Raw genomic sequence first — 22,650 nt, forward strand, 5'->3', positions numbered from 1 at the left:
ATAAATGTACCTATGAAGTTTCATGATCCTAGCCAAAAGCTTTCTTGAGTTATCATCTGGAAACCATTTAACTATTTCGGGTCACTGTGACCTTGACCTTTTACCTAGTGACCTGAAAATCAATAGGGGCCATCTGCCAGTCATGATCAATGTACCTATCAAGTTTCATGATCCTAGGCATAAGGGTTCTTGAGTTATCATCCGCAAACCATTTTACTATTTCGGGTCACCGTGACCTTGACCTTTGACCTAGTGACCTCAAAATCAATAGGGGTCATCTGCGAGTCATAATCAATGTACCTATCAAGTTTCATGATCCTAGGCATAAGCATTCTTGAGTTATCATTCAGAAACCATTTTACTATTTCGGGTCACCATGACCTTGACCTTTGACCTAGTGACCTGAAAATCAATAAGGGTCATCTGCCAGTCATGATCAATGTACCTATGAAGTTTCATGACCCTAGGCATAAGCGTTCTTGAGTTATCATCCGGAAACCATTTTACTATTTCCGGTCACCATGACCTTGACCTTTGACCTAGTGACCTGAAAATCAATAGGGGTCAACTGCGAGTCATGATCAATGTACCTATGAAGTTTCATGATCCTAGGCATAAGCGTTCTTGAGTTATCATCCAGAAACCATTTAACTATTTCGGGTCACCGTGACCTTGACCTTTGACCTAGTGACCTGAAAATCAATAGGGGTCATCTTTGAGTCATGATTCAATCTACCTATCAAGTTTCATGATCCTAGGCATAAGGGTTCTTGAGTTATCATCCGGAAACTATTTTACTATTTCGGGTCACCGTGACCTTGACCTTTGACCTAGTGACCTGAAAATCAATAGGGGTCATCTGCAAGTCATGATCAATTTACCTATCAAGTTTCATGATCCTAGGCATAAGCGTTCTTGAGTTATCATCCGGAAACCATTTTACTATTTCGGGTCACCATGACCTTGACCTTTGACCTAGTGACCTGAAAATCAATAGGGGTCATCTGCGAGTCATGGTCAATCTACCTATCAAGTTTCATGATCCTAGGCAAAAGCTTTCTTGAGTTATCATCCGGAAACCATTTTACTATTTCGGGTCACAGTGACCTTGACCTTTGACCTAGTGACCTGAAAATCAATAGGGGTCATCTGCAAGTCATGATCAATCTACCTATCAAGTTTCATGATCCTAGGCATAAGCGTTCTTGAGTTATCATCCGGAAACCATTTTACTATTTCGGGTCACCATGACCTTGACCTTTGACCTAGTGACCTGAAAATCAATAGGGGTCATCTGCGAGTCATGGTCAATCTACCTATCAAGTTTCATGATCCTAGGCATAAGCGTTCTTGAGTTATCATCCGGAAACCATTTTACTATTTCGGGTCACAGTGACCTTGACCTTTGACCTAGTGACCTGAAAATCAATAGGGGTCAACTACGAGTCATGAACAATCTACCTATCAAGTTTCATGATCCTAGGCCCAAGCGTTCTTGAGTTATCATCCGGAAACCATTTTACTATTTCGGGTCACAGTGACCTTGACCTTTGACCTAGTGACCTGAAAATCAATAGGGGTCAACTGCCAGTCATGAACAATCTACCTATCAAGTTTCATGATCCTAGGCCTAAGCGTTCTTGAGTTATCATCTGGAAACCATTTTACTATTTCGAGTCACCGTGACCTTGACCTTTGACCTAGTGACCTCAAAATCTATAGGGGTCATCTGCCAGTCATGATCAATGTACCTATGAAGTTTCATGATACTAGCCCCAAGCGTTTTTGAGTTATCATCCGGAAACCACCTGGTGGACGGACCGACCGACCGACATGTGCAAAGCAATATACCCCCTCTTCTTCGAAGGGGGGCATAAAAAAACTCATATCAGATTGTTTCCTGTCCAGGATTTCGGGCTTAAATGTTCAGGCTAGTAAGCATCAATAACGGCTCTCATTTATCATATTCTGAGAGCCGTTTATATTGAGTTGCTTACCGTAGGTTTCCACGTATAGCGCGCAGTGTTTTACCTCCAAAATTCAAATTAAAAAGCTGGTGCGGGCTATACATTGATACAACGCTATCCTGGCTGCTAAATTGGTAAAAAATATGTTGTGTAATCGTAAAGAATCAAAATGGCCGCCATGTTTGTTTCCAGAAAACTACCACCCTACAATCGTACAGACTGAGGGGCCATTGTCGAAATAACAAGAAGTCGCTACTGGTAGATATGAATGCGGTAGAAGAAGTTTTGGTCAAAAATAAATTTGTTTGAATAAACTTGCGGACATTTCTTTGTTTGTGTTTTTACACTTCTTTATTGATGAATTCCGATGGGGATTGTTGTCGACATTCCGGAGAGCAGGCAAGGGTAGGTGCAAACGAGGTCATTTTGCACTTTGTAATTGGCAGATGTTATTGAGTAATATGTTGCACGACTATTTAAGACGCTAATTGACATTTGAGAAACTAATTGACACTTGAGAACGTGAAGATATGCAATTGCATTTTGTGTGTATAAATATTGAATGTTCAACAGTGGTGTACCTTAACAACTGTATCCCTGTCTCCCATGCGACATTCAAATTTACCGGTAATGCCCATGCTTTCCCCGAGGAAAAATCACACCATGTACACCAATTTTTATTTTTTCATGTTTTTCACGAAATGCACGTGGACTGTTAATCTTTTGCTAGAAAATTACAAAATTGTCAGAAAAGTATAGTGCTATGCAACCCATGCTCCTAATCATAATGACGCTTCCTATTTTGAATGCTTAATTAAGCTTTCCAATGCCCGGGATTATTGGATTGTGCAATAGTAAAATGGCCTACATTTTCGGTCCGATTTGGTGGTTTTATTGTCTTTAAATATTTTTTCTCCATTTTTGCATTAAAAAAACAGCCTGCGCGCTATACACGGGAGCGCCCTATACGTGGAAACCTACGGTACATCATTTAAATTATAATAATTAGGGAACCAATTGCTATGATAAAACTATTGCCAAGCACAAAATGTGTAGCTACTTTTGCAATTTGTTGCATTTGGCAACATTTACAAAAGCCATGAGGAACTCAGTATTTGAAAGTTAATTTAGTGCTTACGAAATTCAGTTGTCATTACTAAATAGTGTAAAATGAATTAGCCTTAAATAAGAATGCAATGGATTGATATATTTTAACTATGGAATACAAAATCTGCTTTTACATGTATTTTCATCTTTTTCAGTAGCAGCTTATTTGTTTGATTATTATTTATTTACTTATTCAAATGAATGAAGCATATGTCCCCTAGCAAACACAGGCAAAGGTTGCCTAGCGACCACTTACAGATCAGGCTCTGATTTGCCAATGGAGACCATGCAGGCGAGACTGCGGGTGATTCTGTCAGCAGGGCCTGGTGTATTCTCATCCTGCCACTCCAGATTACCTGCAGTGGGACATTACTAAAATATATATAGAGTTGGTGGTGTTTCCTTTACACCCTAGATAAAATGTATAACAGGCCAAGCACAGACTCTTAAAGCAATATTAAAACATTTCCTCTCTTGAAAGCAGATAACATATTTGTTGAAACAATACCCAGTGTTTAAACAAACATCTGTGAGAGTTCTTAATTTGTAAACTATGGAAGTAAACCATTTTTCAAATTATAAATCTTTTTAAATGTTTAAGTTTAATTAAATTCATAAGTACTTCTGGAGAATTTTAGATTCTACAGAAAATTTACAAGGATTTTATATATGGACTCTGACAGTTTCATTTAAACATGTCCTACAATATTAGGCAAATTTAAGCAGAGTTTGGATACAAATGTTTCCGTTATTGAGCAATTTATCACTTAAAACAAGAGTGAAGACTATTGCCAAGCATTAAAAGTCCTCTACCGGCTCCACCATTGTCAGAAATTCCACCATTGTCAGAATATTTTTTTATTTGTTGCCATAGCAACCAGAATGTTTGACGTAGGAACAAAATGAAATGACATTCATAATGTCCATATTGCCATCTATCCATGTTCCAAGTTTCATAAAAAATAGTAAGAACTTTTCAAGTTATCACAGGATCCAGAAAAACACCATTTTCAGCAGTATTTCTAGTCTATTTGTTGCCATAGCAAGCAGAACTTTAGACGTAGGAACAAAACGAAATGACGTGCATAATGTCCATATTGCCATCTATCCATGTTCCAAGTTTCATGAACAAATATTAAGAACTTTAAAAGTTTTTCGCAGGATCCAGAAAACCACCATTTTCAGCATTATTTCTAGTCTATTTGTTGACATAGCAACCAGAATTTTTGACATAGGAACACAATGAAATGACGTGCATAATGTCCATATTGCCATCTATCCATGTTTCAAGTTTCATGAAAAAATATTTAGAACTTTTAAAGTTATCGCAGGATCCAGAAAAAAACACCATTTTCAGCAGTATTTCTAGTCTATTTGTTGCCATAGCAACCAGAAATTTTGACGTAGGAACAAAATGAAATGACGTGCATAATGTCCATATTGCCATCTATCCATATTTCAAGTTTCATGAAAAAATATGAAGAACTAAGTTATCGCAGGATCCAGAAAAAAACACCATTTTCAGCAGTATTTCTAGTTTATTTGTTGCCATAGCAACCACAATTTTTGACGTAGGAACACAATGAAATGACGTGCATAATGTCCATATTGCCATCTATCCATGTTCCAAGTTTCATGAAAAAATATTAAGAACTTTTAAAGTTATACAGGATCCAGGAAAGTGTGACTGACAGACAGACAGACAGACTGAGCGCAAACCTTAAGTCCCCTCTGGTTTCACCAGTAGGGGACTAATAAAAACATGCATGCCCCCCATATGGGCTGTCAGTTGTAGTGGCAGCAATTGTGTTAATACGTCCTTGTCACTGTGACCTTGACCTTTGACTTAGTGACCTGAAAATCAATAGGGGTCATCTGCCAGTTATAATCAATGTTTATATGAAGTTTCATGATCCTAGGCCTTATTATTCTTGAGTTATCATCAGGAAACCATTTCACTGTTTCCAGTCACTGTGACCTTGACCTTTGACCCAGTGACCTGAAAATTAAATAGGGGTCATCTGCCAGTTATGATCAATGTACCTATGAAGTTTCATGATCCTAGGCCTAATTATTCTTGAGTTATCATCAGGAAACCATTTCACTGTTTCCAGTCACTGTGACCTTGACCTTTGACCTAGTGACCTGAAAATCAATAGGGGTCATATGTCAGTCATGATCAATGTTCCTATGAAGTTTCATGATCCTAGGCGTAAGCAATCTTGAGTTATCATCCGGAAACCATTTTACTGTTTCGAATCAATGTGACCTTGACCTTTGACCTAGTGACCTGAAAATCAATAGGGGTCATCTTCCAGTCATGATCAATGTTCCTATGAAGTTTCATGATCCTAGGCGTTAGCATTCTTGAGTTATCATCCGGAAACCATTTCAGTATTTTAGTCACTGTGACCTTGACCTTTGACCTAGTGACCTGAAAGCAATAGTGGTCATATGCCAGTGATGATCAATGTACCTATGAAGTTCCATGATCCTAGGCGTAAGCATTCTTGAGTTATCATCCGGAAACCATTTTAGTGTTTTGAGTCACTGTGACCTTGACCTTTGACCTAGTGACTTGAAAATCAATAGGGGTCATCTGCCAGTCATGATCAATGTACCTATGAAGTTTCATGATCCTAGGCGTAAGCATTCTTGAGTTATCATCCGGAAACCATTTTACTATTGCGAGTCACTATGACCTTGACCTTTGACCTAGTGACCTGAAAATCAATAGGGGTCATCTGCCAGTCATGACCAATGTACCTATGAAGTTTCATGATCCTAGGCGTAAGCGTTCTTGAGTTATCATCTGGAAACCATATGGTGGACGGACGGACCGACCGACCGACATGAGCAAAACAATATACCCCCTCTTCTTTGAAGGGGGGCATGAAAAAAAAATGAACTCACCTTTCCAGATGACGTTCCTATTCTGTAGTACTCCATCCTGTAGATAATTAGTCCCTGGTATTCCTGGCAATGTTTGTTGCCCTCCCATACTATTAACATTAGCCATATTCATTACATTTGGTCCAGTCAATGAAAAGGTTGCAGTCATAGTCTGGCTCCCATTTGCAGCTGATGAATTCACCATTCCTGCATTCTGATTGGTTAAGTCAGCTGTCTCGCTAGGTTTTGATTGGACAGGCATCGCCTCGCTCACAGTGTTGGTCAGAGACATCATCAGGTCAGCCTTGGTTTGATTGCTTTCAACAGACATTACAATGATGTCATCCTGAAAGAGAAAATAAAAACAGTCAACAAGACTATTAACACATTTCTGTCATGATTTTGGGCTTTGTTCCTTACTATGACTTGCATAATGAGCATTAACACATTCGTAAATTTTAAATTTTAATTGGTAGTTGTTACAGAGACATGAACATGAAAGCTGAAAACATTAGCAAGAACATTTTTAGAATGCTGAAGAAGAGTTGAGTAACATAGCTTATATGTATTTATGGCTCAAGCATTTAAACCAATTTTCCTTTGCCAAGCTACTGTAACCTTTAACAATTTTGATAAAACAAGACTATTGCCAAGCAATATATGTCCCCTACTGGCTCCACCATTGTCAGATTTTTTTTATATATATTTGTTGCCATAGCTACCAGAATGTTTGACATAGGAACAAAATGAAATGACGTGCATAATGTCCATATTGCCATCTATCAGGGATCAAGCAACTGGGCGATTTGGGCGATTCTATCGCCGTGGCTTCCCTTTAATCGCCCAGATCAAAAGCACCGGCGATATCACTTCGCCCTAAAATCTGGCAATTATCATATCCGCAGCGCTATCTAAGTGGCTTCTGTTTATTACCGAATACACGCCAAAGTCAATCAACTGACTGAATCGACGAAACTCTGCCCCCTGGCGTAGTAAATTACCTATTGAAAATTGATAAGCAACCATTCACAGCCCTCGTCATTCGGGTATTTGGCAGGAATCTCTTGACCAAGCAGAGTGAAATCACTGAAGCGTGTAAGTGTTACAAACGGTGTTTTTACTGCTATTGTCAAGTTTTATGGGGGTTATTATCGGATGAATGGCGCCTTTATGATAGTGAGCAATAAATAAAGTAACACTGTGACAGACTCTCACCACGATAAAAAATTATAACGATTATTAGGGCCGCTATTTCTTTACCATTCAATCAATAGTGACTGTCAATACCACGGGCCTGGCAAAAGCATTTAACAAAAACAATTTCTCCACAAAAACACATGAAATCTTGTTTCAACAGGAATTTTTGAGCATTTCTGTTTAATAGTTTCATTATTATAATATTTTGGGAAAGGTAAAGTTTGATTAAGAAACCAACAATTTCGGAAATAAAAAGTATACCATTCACTTGTTGTACTATATTTCAGATATGTTAAAAATCCGGACATTTAAAGATAGGGACATTCAGGGATCATATTTTTGTCGGTTTTGTCGGTCCTAGAACGATTGAGGTCATGAAAGACCGATTGAAAGTCCCAAACAGTCGGTCTGATTCTGTTTGCTAAAATTCCCATGTCATCAAATCGATAACACAGTGCACACCCTAATAACATTCTTATCTCGATTAGGTGTGATAAACCATTCGCTGCAGTCTCTAAACCGGTCAGGACCAGATTATTGCACGTCAGCCGACTAGTATCAGAGTATGGCCCCAAGCAGCGAAGATATGCGCGGCTGTGTATTAGTCACGCGTGAATAACCCCGTGTCAATATCAATCGATAATTTCACTGGCTTATACCTAGCACAATCGGTCCGTAAGGTGTACTCGTCCAGGATAAAATCGTTGACAGTTACTTCGGAGATACAAACCTTGATGTTATCCTCGTGGAAATTGTGCATTTCATGCATGATACAGTAAACTGTCATATAAACAAAGAAGAAAATCGGATATTCTGCAATAATTGTGGGCGGACCTTATACACTGAAAGCACGAGCTGTAATTAAACAAAATATGCCGATACATTTTTCACCAACGTAATAATTCGGCAATAAATAAATAAAAATCGCAGATCTGATCGACAGAACAGCCGAAAGTTATTTTTATGGGCAGAACTTCACATAAAATAGTACACACAAAAAAATGATATACATTGTATAAATCTTCAGTAAAAATCGTGTTAGTGTATAAATCTTCAGTAAAAATCGTGTTAGAATCGAAATAATTCGTGTTCTTAAATGTTTGTTGCTAAATAACCCACGACCGAAAGTTTACATGCGTGGTTTCAAATCATTTAATCCCTACGCATCTTAACCATCGGCCGTGGGTTATTAGACTACAAACTATAACGTACATGAATTATTTCTTAACTTTTTGTTTTTGTCAGTAGCAAACCTACGCAGACATTTGTTTGGTTCAATGCATGTTTGTAAGCTATTATCGAGTTGACAACGATTTAAAACATCCGTATATATTTACACAGACTAATAATATTGACAACGATGAAAAACAGTCAGATAAAATAGCACACGAAACAACCAATGTCAATGAAATAGCAAATGATAAAACAAAATGAGAAAACTCGTATGTTCCGTTTAAAAATAATGCCTAAGGGAATCTAACTTGTACATTTATTATAACATCTTCATTAATAGCAAAATCAATGGTATATATTTTAACGTAATTTGTCATGATTTCGGATATAAATTTTCGGACACCTTTTCCCCATTTAAATCCGGACCGATTGATGTTGCGAAAAAATATGATCCCTGGGGACATTTATGTGTTGGTTTGTTGTTGATAGTTTGTAAAATTATGTTTTATGATATTTTAAGCCATTAGAATGGATGGTGGCAATTATCTGGGCCTTTCTGTCAAGAAATATGCTTTAAAAAACATTCATTTATTTGAGCCTAGACATCATCCACCACTTACAGAAAACGTTTTAACAACAGAAGCTGTCAAAGCTGATGTATATCATGTCCAAATGACCAAATATAACTGTTTAACAATATGAAGTGAGATGCTTTATTTTCTGATGTTTTCTCTTTCCCTTTCAAATGATGTAAATTGGTGTGATTCTAAGTTTAAAATTAAATAGTTAATTTTGAGACATTTATGCAGCATACTGTTACATTGATGTTAACATTATTATATTATTTTGGTTATCTGTGTTGTTTATCAAGATGAAAAAAGTTCTTTATATACAAATAAAGCTTATTAAGACTTATGAAGGTATGACTTATGAAGGTACTTATAGTTTTTTTTATGCATTACCATATTTTTACAAGTGATAATACAGTCAATGACATTAATGTAATGTAGTAAGGTTTCTTTTAATAATCGTCCTAAATTATTGTTCATATTAATAAGGTTGGAATAACAGACAGTTTTCACACTGCAAAAAAAGTGGCAACAACTTTTGTGGGACAGTGAAACCCCTGGGTCATGGTTCACAATGGTCCATTGGTGATCGCAAAAGATCCACTTCTCCCTAAAACTGCCTCACTTCTCCCTCTCCAGAGCTGAGGGAGAAGTAACTTCTCCCAAAAATTGGAGTCTAGCTTGATCCCTGCATCTATCCATGATTCAAGTTTCATGAAAAAATATGAAGAACTTTTAAGTTATCGCAGGATCCAGAAAAGTGTGACAGACTCACAGACTGACACACACACAGATCGCAAACCACAAGTCCCCTCCGGTGAAACCGGTAGGGGACAATAAAACTGGTACCTTAACTACCAGGCCATATGGATTCAGTTTCTTTCACTAATATATATATGTTTATTAATACATGTACACTCATTCAATAACAAAATTGGGAAAGAGCTTTACATATTATTGAGAAGTTTCAAAAGATGATGGGCATCTTCCTTCCCTTCTTCTTTGTCTAAAGAAGGCATCACTTAAGAGTACCTGTGTCATTGAAGGTGGACACTTTTCATTCATCCCAGCAGGCGCGGCTTGTTTTGTTTCTTCAATGGACGGGTGTTGTTTTGTTTCTTCGCAGGACATTGTTTGTTCTATATCCTCGTTGGACGTGTTCAGGGTGTCGGGCATAGTAAGCTGGGACAGCTTGCCACGCATCGAAGCCTCTGTCTCTGCTATCAGGCCCGAGAAGTCCAAGCTGTGGCCGCCTCCCACATCTCGGTCTGACCTGTAATCACATGATCTAGTTCAGAGACAATGCATGGTCTCGAGTTGTTTATCTGTAACTACATGTACATGTAAGTAATAATCTTTCAAGTTCTAATGCCTAAACAACAATGGCACAAGCCCAAATTGTTAGCATAAATGCATCAACATTTAAATGTATTGTTTATCAACAGATAAACAAAGAAAAGCAAAATATTGTTTCATGCTAAAAAGACAGGACAGCAAACATGGCTATGACTATATTTTCCCATTTTGAAGCTACATGCAGTTAAGTTTGGCTGTTGACTGGGTAATCCAAATTCAGTTTTTGTGTTTGTTGTCCAATGCGGTAGATGTTGGAATGATATGTCTTATAACATTTGTCTACGTTTTTAAGAATAGCAACCAATAACAGGTTAATGGACTATCTTATGATTAAAGTAATTAATAGGCCATCAATAATTATGTTAGTATGTTATAATTTTTAACAATATTCTGTAAAAGAACAATTACGGGGAGGTTTACATTCAAGTTGTCTGGTATTAAACTTTTCAACATTTTCACAAAATATTAGACTGTTGAACATACATAAATGTAAGTCTAAGTTGTCTGGTGTCAACTTTGTCAACCATATTTTGTCTTACTTTTTATCATGAATGATGTGCTGATCAATCGTTTAATCAATCAACAGACATTGTACATGTATTTCACACTTTCAAAACAGTTCAATTTTATGAAGTCCATAAATATTGTGTTTCGTTCTAAACTCTTACAAAAATATCACGAACACAAAACGATATATAACGAAGGATCACCATAATTTGTTTTGCATGTTATTATGCATTTATTTATAATTTATTATAGATAGTTAGTACAGACAATCCATGCATTATTTATTACATTGTACTTATGAAGTATTGCCTTTGTCTTTTATAGTTAATAGGTTATAGGAAAAAGATGTTCAACTTTGTGAAGAAAGCATGAAACTTTGTATAAAACCATTTTAAGGTATGCTGAATTCAATTAGATGTGAGGACACGCAATTGAATAACTCTATATGCCTTAAAATGAGGCTCCAAAAGGGGGCCCATTTTTCATTTTTGAGTAACATGATAGAAAACAAAAACTATACATATTTTTTCATTTACTAGTGTTTCTTTATCTATAAAATGTATCAATATTTAATATATCAAACATTTTTATACTAAGAATATGGTAAAATTACAAAAATGAGGCCCTAACAGGTGGAAAATTCTAAAATAAGGGTTTACATAGACTTTTAATGCTTAAAAATGTCCACTTATTGAGCTTACATAGAAAAGTTAACTTAATTGATCTTAATAATTGTCCTACAACTTTTTAAATGCAAAACTAAACAAGGGCTGTTTGTAAAACATGCATGCCCCCCATATGGGCTGTCCATTGTAGTGGCAGCCATTGTGTGAGCACGATTTTTGTCACTGTGACCTTGACCTTTGACCTAGTGACCTTAAAATCAATAGGGGTCATCTGCGAGTCACGATCAATGTACCTATGAAGTGTCATGATCCTAGGCAAAAGCGTTCTTGAGTTATCATCCGAAAATTATTTTACTATTTCGGGTCACCGTGACCTTGACCTTTGACCTTGTGACCTCAAAATCAATAGGGGTCATCTGTGAGTCATGATCAATCTACCTATGAAGTTTCATGATCCTTGGCAAAAGCGTTCTTGAGTTATCATCCGAAAACCATTTTACTATTTCAGGTCACCGTGACCTTTACCTTTGACCTAGTGACCTCAAAAACAATAGGGGTCATCTGCAAGTCATGATCAATCTACCTATGAAGTTTCAAGATCCTAGGCGTATGCGTTCTTGAGTTATCATCCGGAAACCATTTTACTATTTCGGGTCACCGTGACCTTGACCTTTGACCTAGTGACCTCAAAATTGATAGGGGTCATCTGCGAGTCATGATCAATCTACCCATGAAGATTCATGATCCTAGGCGTATGCGTTCTTGAGTTATCATCCGGAAACCATTTTACTATTTCGGGTCACTGTGACCTTGACCTTTGACCTAGTGACCTCAAAATTGATAGGGGTCATCTGCGAGTCATGATCAATCTACCCATGAAGTTTCATGATCCTAGGCGTATGCGTTCTTGAATTATCATCCGGAAACCATTTTACTATTTCGGGTCACCGTGACCTTGACCTTTGACCTAGTGACCTCAAAATCAATAGGGGTCATCTGCGAGTCATGATCAATCTACCCATGAAGTTTCATGATCCTAAGCGTATGCGTTCTTGAGTTATCATCCGAAAACCATTTTACTATTTCGGGTCACCGTGACCTTGACCTTTGACCTAGTGACCTCAAAATCATTAGGGGTCATCTGCGAGTCATGATCAATCTACCTATGAAGTTTCATGATCCTAGGCTTTTGCGTTCTTGAGCTATCATACGACAACCACCTGGTGGACGGACCGACCGACCTACCGACCGACATGAGCAAAGCAATATACCCCCTCTTCTTCGAAGGGGGGCATAAAAATTCCTCACCAAAAATTAATGAAGCCCTTCATTGGGAACACTAAAGTAATACCTCTCTGGTAATGCAAATAATACAAATAATGTTGAATCACTGGACCAATACAAAATCTTAAAATAATAAATCATTTTTGCATTATTAATATCTCATAACAAGTATTACATATTTAATTATTAAGGTTAAAGCCATATATGAGGCCCTACATGGGAATATACTAATAATTGTTTAGTGTATATCAGCTTCAATACTGAGTATCAGCAGCTTCAATACTAAGTATGAGTAAAATGAGAACATGATTAAGCCAAACAATACCTATCTTTTTTATAACTGTTCATAATCTTCAGTTCATATCAAATGCATGATATAACATATAATAATTATATTTCAATTACAAACAAACTAACTAACAAATGAACTTGATCAAGTCTAAACAACTTCAGTGTTGAATATGTTATCTTAATTCTGTTAGGTTATGTAAGATTCGATAGTAGTAATTGTCTCAATGATAATTCAATAGTCTGTTCATGTATGGTTAATGCATAATTATACACAACTAAAATGATCGGTAGATCAAAACTCGGAATGAGGCTCTATTTTTGGTTTTTCATGTATACCGGTATTATCTAAACATATCATGAAATGTATTATAGAATATTCAATTAGTTGTATACAGCAGTAATTCCTACGGAAGTCATGTATTCAAATCATATAAACTTATTTATAATAGGGTCTATACTTAAATGTATCTAATACTTGTGGTATATACTCGTAGTATGCAAGAATCTTATTCTCTTACACAAAGACCTTCACAATGGCACAACAGTAAATTTCCCTTGATGCATTTACATCTACCAGAGCAGGTGTTTTTCGGCGTAGCTGATTAACGTCACTTTTGACCTTAGGTGACATTTAGGTTACATTCATAAAAATGCCCGAGGCTACCCACGAATGAATACACTACATTAAGTCCATTGGCTGATTTGAGAATACCACCAGAACATTGGAAACATGGCCACGTCTTCCCAACAATGTTCTACTGCGTGTTCAGCATGAAACAATTTTATCTCTTATGAAAAGGCATGATAGATAGAACAGTTTTACACTCAACTCTTCACATCAATACAATTTGTGCGTAGATTCTACACCTTTGTCAGTTCGCGGTTAGTGTGTGTGAATGTCAGAGTTTATATACAGGTCATCGCTGGGTCTTCACGAATACCTTATGTTCTGACCGGAGTTCGCGGCCAGTAAAATAATCGTTATATAATAAAGACGCTATAGCGTGAACTATGTGAACTGCAATTTTCTTTAGACCAGAAAGATGTTAAATGAAGATATCCAGTGATATAATTATGGTATGTCAATAATAGATTCTTAATGTGTTTTCAACAATACCATGATAAATATTATTTTTAATTAATTTAACAAGAATTATATCACCATATTGACTAATGTATTAAGCATGAGCGCCATGAATCTCGATACTGCTATTAATCGAATCAAATAGCAATGCCAGACAAACCACTAAAACAGGTTTGTTCGAAGAACGCGCGTATAAATATTTAAAATATGTACGGATACTTTGCGTGTGGCCGGTTGGCTCATATGTTTTAATTTCACTTCCATTAGGCCTAAATTAAAATTATGTTTGTTTGCCCTTTACCGACCGACCCACTTTTTACCCCCCGACCCAAAATTTTTTATAGCGATTTCTGAAAACGTATTTTTTTAATTTTCCTTTTTTTTCGCTGATCATAAAAGAGCCGACTGCAATATTTATTCGTGCGCGTATTTATATCCCTGTCCATTATTATCAACCCTGACCGATCTAGGTCGCTCCTATGGTTGGAATTTCATATGCCCCAGAATAGACAGTAATGCAAGCGTCTATAACCAGCATCGCGATCGGCGGTGTTCCGTGAAAATGGCCGAACGATATCATACTTAACTATTGGTTCACGAAAGTAGTCGGACATATACGAGTTTACGTTCGTTGCACACATGTTGTTAACGTGATCCAAGATGGCGGACAATTAACCCTTTCCCTGATAGACCCCTTATCTGATTTGCCACCCCAGGCCAATACCAGTCCTGCTGTTCTGATAACAGTGACTCCATATACAGCTGATAAGCCTGACTACACCATCTCAATAGGGTTAATTGGAAAATGTTGGAAAATTTCTCAACTGTTACACCTGTCTTGTTTAGGCTTAATTTTCACTTAGTTCCTTGCATTTCACATCATTTGTATCAATGTAAATATTGTAGAGAAATAAATTCTCCTTCCAACCGTATAAATTTTGTATTCTAAACAACGCATGATGTTGAATGAACAACAAAGCCACACTTTTTTCAAGTAAAACATAATTGTATTCAGTGTTTTATTGACAATAAATACTGAAACATTAGGCGGTTAATCTTTTGATTTGTCGGCATTTTGTTTCATTTCAGGCTCCATGCAGTTTTCAGATCATAATCTCTGTGCTTTATTACCCGAACTCGTTAGTTTCTGGACACGTGTGCTACTGAAAAAAGCCACCGGGATTGCGTTTTATGGCCCAAACAAGCACAAAGTGTCTAGTATCCCGTGTATTTTATCCCTAAATATTAGATAAGCACGTGCACTATTAATTATTATGTTGGTCAGTACAAAAGGCCTACTGAAAATCGCTGACTGCGTCTTTGTTTTATTGCTCAATCAAGCAGCGATAATCCAATATCCTGTGTATTACAAAAACACAAACTTTTGATGAACACGTGTCGTCTGTCAAAACAATAATTGTATATGTCAGTTAACATGTCGAAGTAATTCTCGTATATGATCTTGGAAACAGGACTTGCTTTAAACATTAACCATTACGATATTAATTTTCATAAGATTTGCAAAAAACAAATGAGAACCAAACAAACATACACAAACAACACAAAATATTAATAATTATGACAAATTAAATGGAAAAAAAACGTTGGTTTATTTTCGAAAAATCACTTTTACTTTCTCCCAATTTCCAGAAAATGACTTGTACATTTTGCATAAAATCTAAATATAGATGACGCTGTTAATTGGTCGTTGTAAAAGAATATGAACTGTACACAGCACTTTGCGTGCAATCAGATACAGTACAATAATTGTTGCAATATTGAAGGAACTAAATTATGAAAATAAAACAGTGTTTATTACTTTTATTTTATTCAGGAAAATGTCAAAATGATTTGCGAGATACCCCGATACTCAAATGGAAATTTACTACGAAGCTTTTACAATGTTGTCGGCGCTAGGCAGTTTTTGTGTATAAATAAATACACCCATGCCAATTTTCGCGCGCTTTTTGTCAAGACCAACACTGGACACGAAAATATCATGGGCATATACATGTATTTATTTGCTGCTACAATTTGTAAAAGGACATGAACTGTACACGATGCGCTCACACCACATTAAGTTATTTACGCGTGTTGGACTATCCTTGTCCCGATTGGACACCTATTTCATCAAATCTTTAAATAGAAACATATGCTGAAATTCATTTGATACTTTAAAAAAATGTTGGATGTCTGTGTTAATGAGTTTTCTTGAGCACTTTTGTCGTCAATATTAATCAGAATTTGCATTTGAAAATGGACATTGGGAATATACGGGATTATCGGGTAATGGATAGACACGGAAAATTCGCATGTATGCGGTAATCGATAGAGACGGTAATAAACACATGTATCGGGGAATCGATAGACTCGGGCTTATACGCATCTATCGGGGAAAGGGTTAAAAGAAATAACGATGCTAAGCGAGGACAAATGACTATCGAATTTACGACGGACATCATATAATTAGTATGGATTAATGAAAAGAGCGTGTCATTCTACGATGGAGCATACGTTTTAGATACAAATAAAACTCTTTTTTTTTGGAAATGTATGAACTGAATGTCACAGAACAAGTGTTTGAAAATTGGAATGCAGTCTACTCGCAAAGCAAAATACATCTAACAGTTACAGGATTATCGCTCGAAAATGCAAAATAAAAGACAAACATGATTTGATTTATATGCAAGTGGATCTGTGTTTAATCAGATTCATGTGCATATTGTGCTTTATTATGTTTGCCACTCTAAACAGTTTACTGTAATGGCATGTTAGTGAAATGGATATGTAAAGGTAAACTTATTTAATATATTAATGTCTCTTAGCTAAATACATCGACAACACTTAAGTTTATATGTTTAAAGCGTTAATATATCCACAAACTGAAACTAACACCCTTAATATATTTCCCCAAATAAAGTTTTCATGCTTATGTTAGTTGCAATAATACAACTCCCAGCTATTGACCCTCTGAGCTGTACTTATGTTCTCATAAAAGCTCAGAGCATTCAAAAGAACTTATGCTTATGTTCATTTTGCCCTTTTATGAATTTACTTTGCCATGATGAGAATATGCACTAACCGGTCAAACACTTAAAATTGAGGCATGTAAAAATTTCAACTGGCCTGTGAATTGTTTCTCCTGGTAGGCAAGTCTGGCCTGTAAAATGTGACGGTCTTTCGCCATGTCTGAATTTTTCCATTAAAGGCTTTGGGCTGTCTTTCTACACTCCTTCAATGCTTGTTGCATGCTAATTAAGCCCAATTAAAGGGAAAGGTTTAAGTTAAAAATAAAAGCTGTCTGGCAGTTAAATAATGACAAATGCATTTGAGCAATTAACATCATATAATAAACACATATTTGATTTAATAACACACACGCAAGCATTTGATATTAATATATACAAGAAACAGCAAACAAGATAATGTTAAGCTACATAGGGCTTCGTACACTGCAACAGTGCTTAAATAACAGTGTTTTAAATATTCATAGACTATTAGTGTATTAAAAATATAATTTCTCAAATAAAATAAAATAATTTTCCTACCTACCTACCCACCTGTAAAATTTAGGGTCGGTAAAGGGCAAACCAACAATATTTTAATTGTGGCCTTATTCTTTTGGTTTTCTGTTTTGTATCTATAGGTTTATGAACAGCAATATGTAAAAATGTAAAATAAGCCGCAAAAACTCCGCGTAACATCCGTACTGCGTGTGATGCAGCTAAGAACTGCACAGAAAGACATTCCTTATCCTTGATCTCATTCATTGAACTCTTTACCTTTCATAAACTCCAACCACAATCGACGCCGTATATCTTTTTTAAAGATATTTCTTGTTACAGTTGCATTTGATAAGCTCTCTACAACTCTTAGCAGCTTCCGGAAGAGAACTCCAAAATGGCACCCAAGTGTCATTGTTCTTGATCAATCCCCAGTCACTTAGATTAAGCAACTCAGGATTCGCAATCATGGCTTGTCCCCAAACGTGACCTGCTTGATACCCAGCCCTATTAACATGCTCGACAAGTGCGCATCTGGTAGGTGGAATATTTTCAATCTGTCTATTTCCTTGAGAAAACAGATGCTTCCTAGCTTCATTTACAGACACATGGGATGAGGCTTCGCTGTACAATAAGATAATGTATCGTTCCACAACTTTGAAATCCTCATCTGTCATTGAAAGTAAGAGACTTGACAACCGTTTAAATACTGGAAAAAGATGAGGGAGCTTAATGAATAGCGTGAATGCTGTCTTTTTGCCAATGCCTGCAAATGCAGAGACGGTATCGCATCCTGACAATGCATGAAGAAATAAAAGGCCAAACAAAACATCTTTTCCGAGACGACTGGCTATCAAATGAGCTTGTATGTACCTAAAATGTTTGGCGTGTCCAAATGCTAGCCACAGTTCACAATTTTCAAACTGACTGATGGTGAAAATCGTTAGCACTAAGACATCTGTGTCAGTTGCATAAAGCATTACCCGCTTGTAGCCTTGTTTATATGCATCCAGAGCATGCAAAATCATACGATAATCAGCTTCCTCATGGCTGCAAGGCTAGATATTGCCGATATCTGGTTTCACTGGCTCAGTGCTGGTGTTAGCAACTAAAACATTCTCTCTATAAGTGGTCAGAACCACCTTCCCTTGTGGTGTTTTCAAAAGGCTAATTGGTGTTGCGAGAAATTCGTAAAGTGTTGTCTTGTTTTCATCAACCCTTTAGAATGATTTCCAGTTAGCAGGAATTCGAGTCGATCCATTTACTCTGATTTTATCGCCTTTCCCTTGACTCTGTGCAGTATGTGCTTTGAGGCTGTCGGGTCTGTATGTATCCCATACTACATCAATCCTGTTCACTGACATTAGCTGCTTAGATACAGTCAATCTTGTATTAAGAGACCATTCAAGGGAGTAATCAAAAGTGGTCTCTTAATAAAATGGTCTTTAAATAAAAAAGGCCATTTTGGAAGAATGCTTACCCTCAATTTTAATCTATACAGGGTTCGACACTAAGGCACGTCCGACAGACATTGTCTAGTAAGATCGGTGGTCGGGCTAGTAAAACTGCGGGCTAGCTTGTCCGACTGGTCGTACATAAATTAAAAAAAAATCTATACTGATTCATATAACTATAAATAACTGCTGTGAAAACCTTTACTTTTAATGTGTAAAATTACTCTTGTATCCGTTTTATAATATTTACATTAAAACAAAACTAGTATATTTAAATAAACGCGGAGCATCCACATGACTCATTGCTATTTTTAGACGCAAAGGAGCTTCCTGCAGAAATTGCTTGTTTCATTTGGTCAAGTTGTCATGAATATTAATGATTTTCTGCAGTGTCCTAAAACTGTAGAGCATGATTTTACGACTTCTATCGAAAATCGGTATCGTCAATGTAAACATTTTTGCGTAGCAGACAAGATAATGTAATTTAAAGAATGGCTTTGTTCAAGTTTGGATTTTTGTCCGACAAATCAGTTAATAAAAAAGAATCCGACGCTTAACTGACACGAAACGTAAATATGAAGAAACACGAAAACGTCAATTTTATCCTAGATGGAAAATCGAGTCAGTTCCCATGGCTTGAATTTGACGAAGAAAAGCAAAAAAAGGGTTATTTTATTGTTTTACTCTATGCATAAAAAATCTGGTGTTCACTGATTATTTACTGATAAATCCTGATTAAACAGTTACATGACACAATTGTGTTCATTTGCTATGTCATTTATGGTCTAGTTGACATCAGGTTCGGGCTAGTACATTTTAAGAGGAGCTGGTCCGGCGGTCTTGCTGTAAAAAAAGTAAATGTCGAACCCTGCTATATGAAGGATAATCTCTTTTGTCCACAATGATTTTAACTTTTATAATAAAATGAATATAAACACAATACATAAACAATATTTTACTTATAATGTGTTTTATTTTTTCACTTTATTATAAATTATCATTTATTATAAATGAATTGTGTGTACATATTTATTTGCAAAAACAACAAAGACAAGGAAATATTTTTCCTGAGAAAAAAGAATTTGGAAAAAATTGTGCGGAGAAACGAAGCTGACCAGCCAGTGGAAGCCTTGAAACGTCTCAATTCCTAAGTCGGACGCAAATCTAAGGGCCAGAGCACAAATGAGAGGGCCTGACACAGGCATTCTCCTCGTTGTTGCATCCTTAAACCACGTTAACACTAGGGCTGTAACGATACATTCGAATATTAGAATTACTCGAATACGGCTGTGGACTATTCGTATTTGTTATTCGCCACCTTCCGAACCGAATATTTGACAAATACAAACAACATGGTTTCGAGTTTGAAAGTTTATGTTTAATCATCTTATCTTACCATACAAATGAAGGTTCATACAATAAACCCCTATATTTAAATGTTATTCTCCTTATTCTGGCGTTTTTCATCATGTTTACCCCACCCACTATGTTACACAGTGAGATTATCAACAAAAATAGCGGGCACCCGTTGAATATTTACGACATTGAATTTAAAAATCTTTCGATGGTTGTTTAATGCAGTCTTTTTTTTCCTTCTTTGGACAGGTCCGGTAAACGGACCCGTTCCCAATGACTTACAGAGCCGTTCCCAAAATGAACCGGACCCGTCCCAATTTCCGAAAACAAAAACAAAAAATCTCAATCAAAATAGAGTTAACAATCCCCGAAAACGCCATCAGCTTATATGGCCTATTTTAAAGAGATAAGCAAAATTCATTTCGCCCTCATTTTAAAGTAAATCCATAAACAATACCTGTAAAGCAACCTCCCATTTAAATTCCAGAAAACACAATATATTGTATATATCCTCACACTGGATTAAAATACATATGAATAATCCAATCATGTCAAATCTCCGATCGTTTTCACACATTGCATCCTCTATGGAGCAATTGTATTAATGCTGTATCTGACAGTACTGCATGTTGCCGGTAACGTAGTATTGATCAATGCCTTTTGGTATGATAAATCCAACAAAAACACATATTTTTTTTTCCTTTTTTATCAATGTTTCGGCTTACGCCTTCATTAGGAAAAATACAAATAATAACAGAAAGCGGATGTTGCGTCATTGACTTAACGTACATTAAAATGCGGGAAAATGTACGTCAATAAAATGAACGTTAATTAAATTAAGCTTTACTTTCGGATTCAAGAATACACAATTTCCTATAAAACAATATATAAAAAATTTATATTTATATTTTTTCAATACCTTTTGGCAATTAGCCACCTGCTGAGAGTGTTACAAGTTTACAGTTATAACTATTGGAAATCGGCCCCAACATCAAAGACCTTTGATGTCTACCGCTAGCATTGACTGCTTGCAGACTATTTTGAGGGATCGGTTTAATTGATGTCATTTGGGAACAATGTGGTGATTGTCAAAGTTTTTTTTATGTCCCCCACTATAGTAGTGGGGGACATATTGTTTTTGCCCTGTCTGTTGGTCTGTCTGTTGGTCTGTCTGTTGGTCTGTTTGCGCCAACTTTAACATTTTGCAATAACTTTTGCTATATTGAAGATAGCAACTTCATATTTGGCATGCATGTGTATCTCATGAAGCTGCACATTTTGAGTGGTGAAAGTTCAAGGTCAAGGTCATCCTTCAAGGTCAGAGGTCAAATATATGTGGCCAAAATCGCTCATTTTATGAATACTTTTGCAATATTGAAGATAGCAACTTGATATTTGGCATGCATGTGTATCTCATGGATCTGCACATTTTGAGTGGTGAAGGTCATCCTTCAAGGTGAGAGGTCAAATATATGTGGCCCAAATCGCTTATTTTATAAATACTTTTGCAATATTGAAGATAGCAACTTGATATTTGGCATGCATGTGCATCTCATGGAGCTGCACATTTTGCGTGGTGAAAGGTCAAGGTCAAGATCATCCTTCAAGGTCAAAGGTCAAATATATGTGGCCCAAATCACTTATTTTATGAATACTTTTGCAATATTGAAGATAGCAACTTGATATTTGGCATGCATGTGTATCTCATGGAGCTGCACATTTTCAGTGGTGAAAGGTCAAGGACATCCTTCATAAGGTCAAGGTCATCCTTCAAGGTCAAACGTCATATAGGGGGACATTGTGTTTCACAAACACATCTTGTTTTAAAGGTGTGTTTTGTTGTTTCTACTGGAATGTGATAAAAGGGTAATTATAATGTTTTATTTAGAAGACAAAATTAGTATTAAATGTGTAATACCAAAAATTACCCCCCCCCCCTCTCCAAATTTTTTTTTTTTTTATTTTAATTGTGGGATGGATGGGTAGTGTATGTAAATACAATTTATATTAAGCACTTTCATGCACAATGAATGCCGTAAGAGGGTTGTTTATTGTGCTGTTTTCTTCATACTTGTGTGTTGATTCATAATCATCAATGCACATCTTGTATTCAGCACTTTGAAAGGGTAAAATAATGCAACTAATAACAACACAATCTGTGTTCCGATAGCATGTTGTTGTTTGTGCGTGACTGTGTATGAAAGTTGATGATGCTTTCCTGTGTCATTTAAAGCTGACAAAAGTTAAACAAAGTAAATAAAATACCATTCTTCAATTGGGAAGA

The 22,650-nt window shown here is 36.3% G+C and overlaps 1 protein-coding gene across 2 annotated transcripts in view; it reads right to left on the reverse strand.

Moving 5' to 3' along the window:
- LOC127877393 (uncharacterized) overlaps positions 1–22,650 on the reverse strand; it is a 63,782-nt gene that overhangs the window by 19,996 nt on the left and 21,136 nt on the right. For both annotated transcript variants that reach the window (XM_052423215.1, XM_052423214.1), the window contains exons 3-5: positions 9,938–10,178; positions 5,988–6,312; positions 3,331–3,430 (exon numbers count right to left, since the gene is read on the reverse strand). In XM_052423215.1, the coding sequence (XP_052279175.1) occupies positions 3,331–3,430; positions 5,988–6,312; positions 9,938–10,178 (666 nt within the window). The remainder of the gene's footprint in view (positions 1–3,330; positions 3,431–5,987; positions 6,313–9,937; positions 10,179–22,650) is intronic.

Source organism: Dreissena polymorpha, chromosome 4 (assembly GCF_020536995.1).
Source record: "Dreissena polymorpha isolate Duluth1 chromosome 4, UMN_Dpol_1.0, whole genome shotgun sequence".
NCBI classification, from domain to species: Eukaryota; Metazoa; Mollusca; class Bivalvia; order Myida; family Dreissenidae; genus Dreissena; species Dreissena polymorpha.